At 47.7% G+C, this 3,222-nt stretch overlaps 1 protein-coding gene across 1 annotated transcript in view; it reads left to right on the forward strand.

Annotated features, from left to right (window-relative positions):
• The first annotated feature begins 231 nt into the window (after positions 1 to 231).
• The window catches only part of metrnlb (meteorin like, glial cell differentiation regulator b), a 13,305-nt gene continuing 10,314 nt past the window's right edge, over positions 232 to 3,222 (forward strand). Inside the window, exons 1-2 of the mRNA XM_084318996.1 lie at positions 232 to 580; positions 2,208 to 2,391. Of these exons, the coding sequence (XP_084175122.1) occupies positions 480 to 580; positions 2,208 to 2,391 (285 nt within the window). The 5' untranslated portion in view covers positions 232 to 479. The remainder of the gene's footprint in view (positions 581 to 2,207; positions 2,392 to 3,222) is intronic.

The following is a 3,222-nucleotide window of genomic DNA, read 5'->3' on the forward strand; positions in this document are numbered from 1 at the left end:
CTCTCTCTCTCTCTCTCTCTCTCTCTCCCCCTCTCTCCCCCTCCTCCCCCTCTCCCCACACACACACAGGATAGGAGGAGATGTGCCGGGGCGTGGTTTGGAGCAAAGCGCACGCGAGTCAGCTGCTGGCACGCGCCCCGGGCTGCTGCTCCTGCGGAACCGGGGGTGAGCCGAGGTGACGTCACGTGAGCGCAGCTCGAGCGCAGCAGCAGCAGCAGCAGCAGAAGTTTCTCTACAGTCTGGATCTAGTTGCCGAGAGTGACTCCGCGGCCGCGACCCGCTCCTCTCTTCCCCCAAAAAAATGCAAATCGATTTGCTTGGAACGGAATTTCAGCCAATCATGTAGACTATAGCATTGACCTGAATAACTCGCTCGCTTGGATATTCCGTTTGATTTTTTTTTTTTTTTTTTTTTTTCGGTTTATTATAAGAGAAACCGTTACCTCTGGGGATATAATCGTCGGAGCGACAAGGCGACGATGCTCTGGCCGCTGGGTGCGCACTGGGTCGTGGCTGCTGCGCTCCTCTGTCGGGTGTCGGCGCAGTTCTACTCCAGCGACCAGTGCGACTGGCGGGGAAGGTGAGGAGGAGGAGGAGGATTCATCTGGACAAAACAAGATGGGCCTAAATAACGATTTTTAGATTGAATCTACTACTTTAGGCTATTATAGCCTGGGTAGTGGGTATTTTACTCAGGGTTATGATTATGAACTGAATGGGACGTTGACAGACATGTTTCTTCCATCTACACACCTAAAGAGATGTGTGTGTGTGTGTGTGTGTGTGTGTGTGTGTGTGTGTGTGTGTGTGTGTGTGTGTGTGTGTGTGTGTGTGTGTGTGTACGAGTACTCGCACACACAGCAAGTCTTTGAACCACATGAGTCTGTTGCCCATTAGCCGTCGGGCTCAGAGGCAGTAATCAGACCCAGAAATTATTTAATAGACTTAATTAAAAACCAATGCAGCGGGAGCCGGGAGGGGGGATCCGAAAGTCAGGCAGGCAGGCAGGCATGATGTGGGCAGTTTACACATCAACATTCCCATTCCTAGAGTGAGTGGAGACTAGAGCGGGCTTGGGTGATCTCAAGTTCTCAACAACACACCGATGGCTATAGTTGGAAGAGGTTGTCCAACGATAAATAGACACAATAAAAAAAAAAAAGCCCAACAGACTCCTCGCCAATAATGACTATTTTTTCAACCAGGTTACTGTCAGTGTCACTAGTTGTATCAGATACAATCTAAAATCTCGGGGTCATGAAACCACTCCTGTCATTTTTTCTCTCGTGTAAATAGCCACACATGGCCGCCTTTGATCACTCCCTCTCTGAAGCCCTAGCTGCTCCATAAAAATAAAAGCCCCCACTTCGCACTTATTGGTGCCGTAAAGTTTTACGGCGCCATGACTTCTAACGGCTTAATAATCAGTTTCTGGTGTTGAAGTGCGCACATCGGAGAGATAAGCGGCCACTTTAGTCCCAAGTCTTATCTCTGCAGATACGACAGCTGCGAGAGTTATCACTGAATGTAGCCGCAAAGCAATGTTTATTACTGTACATGGTTGATCAAGTTCACTGTCCTCAGCAGATACCAAGTAGATAGAACTACATTTATTAAGACATGATAACAACCTCTTTTTCTTTTTCCCATCACATCATGCTGCTCCACCCAACCTCCCCTCTCCTGTCTTCTCCCGTTCTCCTCACCTCTCCTCCCATCTTTTCTCCTTTCCTCCATCTTCTGCCCCTGCTCTCCTCCCATCTCCTCTCTTCCTCTCATCTCCTCCCCTCTCTCATCCTTTCCTCTATATTCTGCCCCTGCCCTCCTTCCATCTCCTCTCTTCCTCTCCTCCCCTCTCTTCTCTTGTCCTCTATCTTCTGTCCCTACCCTCCTCCAATCTCATCTCTTCCTCTCTTCTCCTCCCCTCTCTTCTCCTTTCCTCCATCTTCTCCCCCTGCTCTCCTTCCATCTCCTCTCTTCCTCTCCTCCCCTCTCTTCTCCTTTCCTCCATCTTCTCCCCCTGCTCTCCTTCCATCTCCTCTCTTCCTCTCCTCCCCTCTATTCTCCTTTCCTCCATCTTCTCCCCCTGCTCTCCTCCTCTCCTCTCCTCTCCTCCTCTCCTCTCCTCTCCTCTCCTCTCCTCTCCTCTCCTCTCCTCTCCTCTCCTCTCCTCTCCTCTCCTCTCCTCTCCTCTCCTCTCTCTGCAGTGGTCTGAGTCACGAGGGCCATCGTAGAGACGTGGAGCAGATCTACCTTCGCTGTTCGCAGGGCTCTCTGGAGTGGCTTTACCCCACCGGGGCCATCATCGTCAACCTGCGTCCCAACACGGAGCCCTCCTCGGGGGCCACGCCGGCCCTCCACGCCTGCATTAAGCCCCGCCCCGACTCCCAGGTTAGAGAACAAAGTGAAAGTGGGCCATTCTTACGGTTCAGTTGGCTAAGGTGCATAGCTGACGATGTAGGCTACTTGTGATGTTGCAGGTCGCTTCCCTCTCTCCCATATTTCCCATCGCTTTCCAATGTGAATGGTCTAATTAAGGAAATACTAGAGATAGAAATAATCATTTTGAATATTCATTTGACCTAAGGAGGCACAGATAATGATTACCTGGGAACTAATGACATATGATATATGTTAACAAAGCACAGGGACAAATATTATAAATACTTTTGGAATTAGAGGACACCGTGTAGAGAATGGGAATATCAGAGTCAAATGTATAGTTCTTTACTAAATGAGTGTCATTGGGAAGCAAATATTATTATCAGGTCTTGAGACTTGAGTAGCTGATGGCTCATCAACGATTTGTTAGCATATACTGGTAGTTCCTCACTAGTTCCTCTGTACTTAATCGTAACCCGCAACCAATATTTACTAATCATGTTACCCTTACCTCACCTTCTTGATTGAAATGACTTCATTACTAAATCTATAGGTTACTCAATGTTGTATCATCTCATTGCAAATATAACGTTTATTACTGCAGTATCCTATATCCTAGCTCCCAGTACTATATACCTGTATGTCATGTATGTCCCTATGTCATAAATGTCATGATGTCATGTATGTTGTGTATGTCATAAATGTCACTATGAATTGAAAATGGGGGACCCTGACAATTTTTTTTCTCTGGTCTGCATCCCCTTAACAATTGTGTGTATTGAGCCGTACTGTACCCATTCTACAATCTGTTAAATAAAGTTTTCATTCATTCATTCACTC

The sequence above is a fragment of the Notolepis coatsorum genome (genome assembly GCF_963971535.1).
Source record: "Notolepis coatsorum genome assembly, chromosome: 7".
Classification (NCBI taxonomy): Eukaryota; Metazoa; Chordata; class Actinopteri; order Aulopiformes; family Paralepididae; genus Notolepis; species Notolepis coatsorum.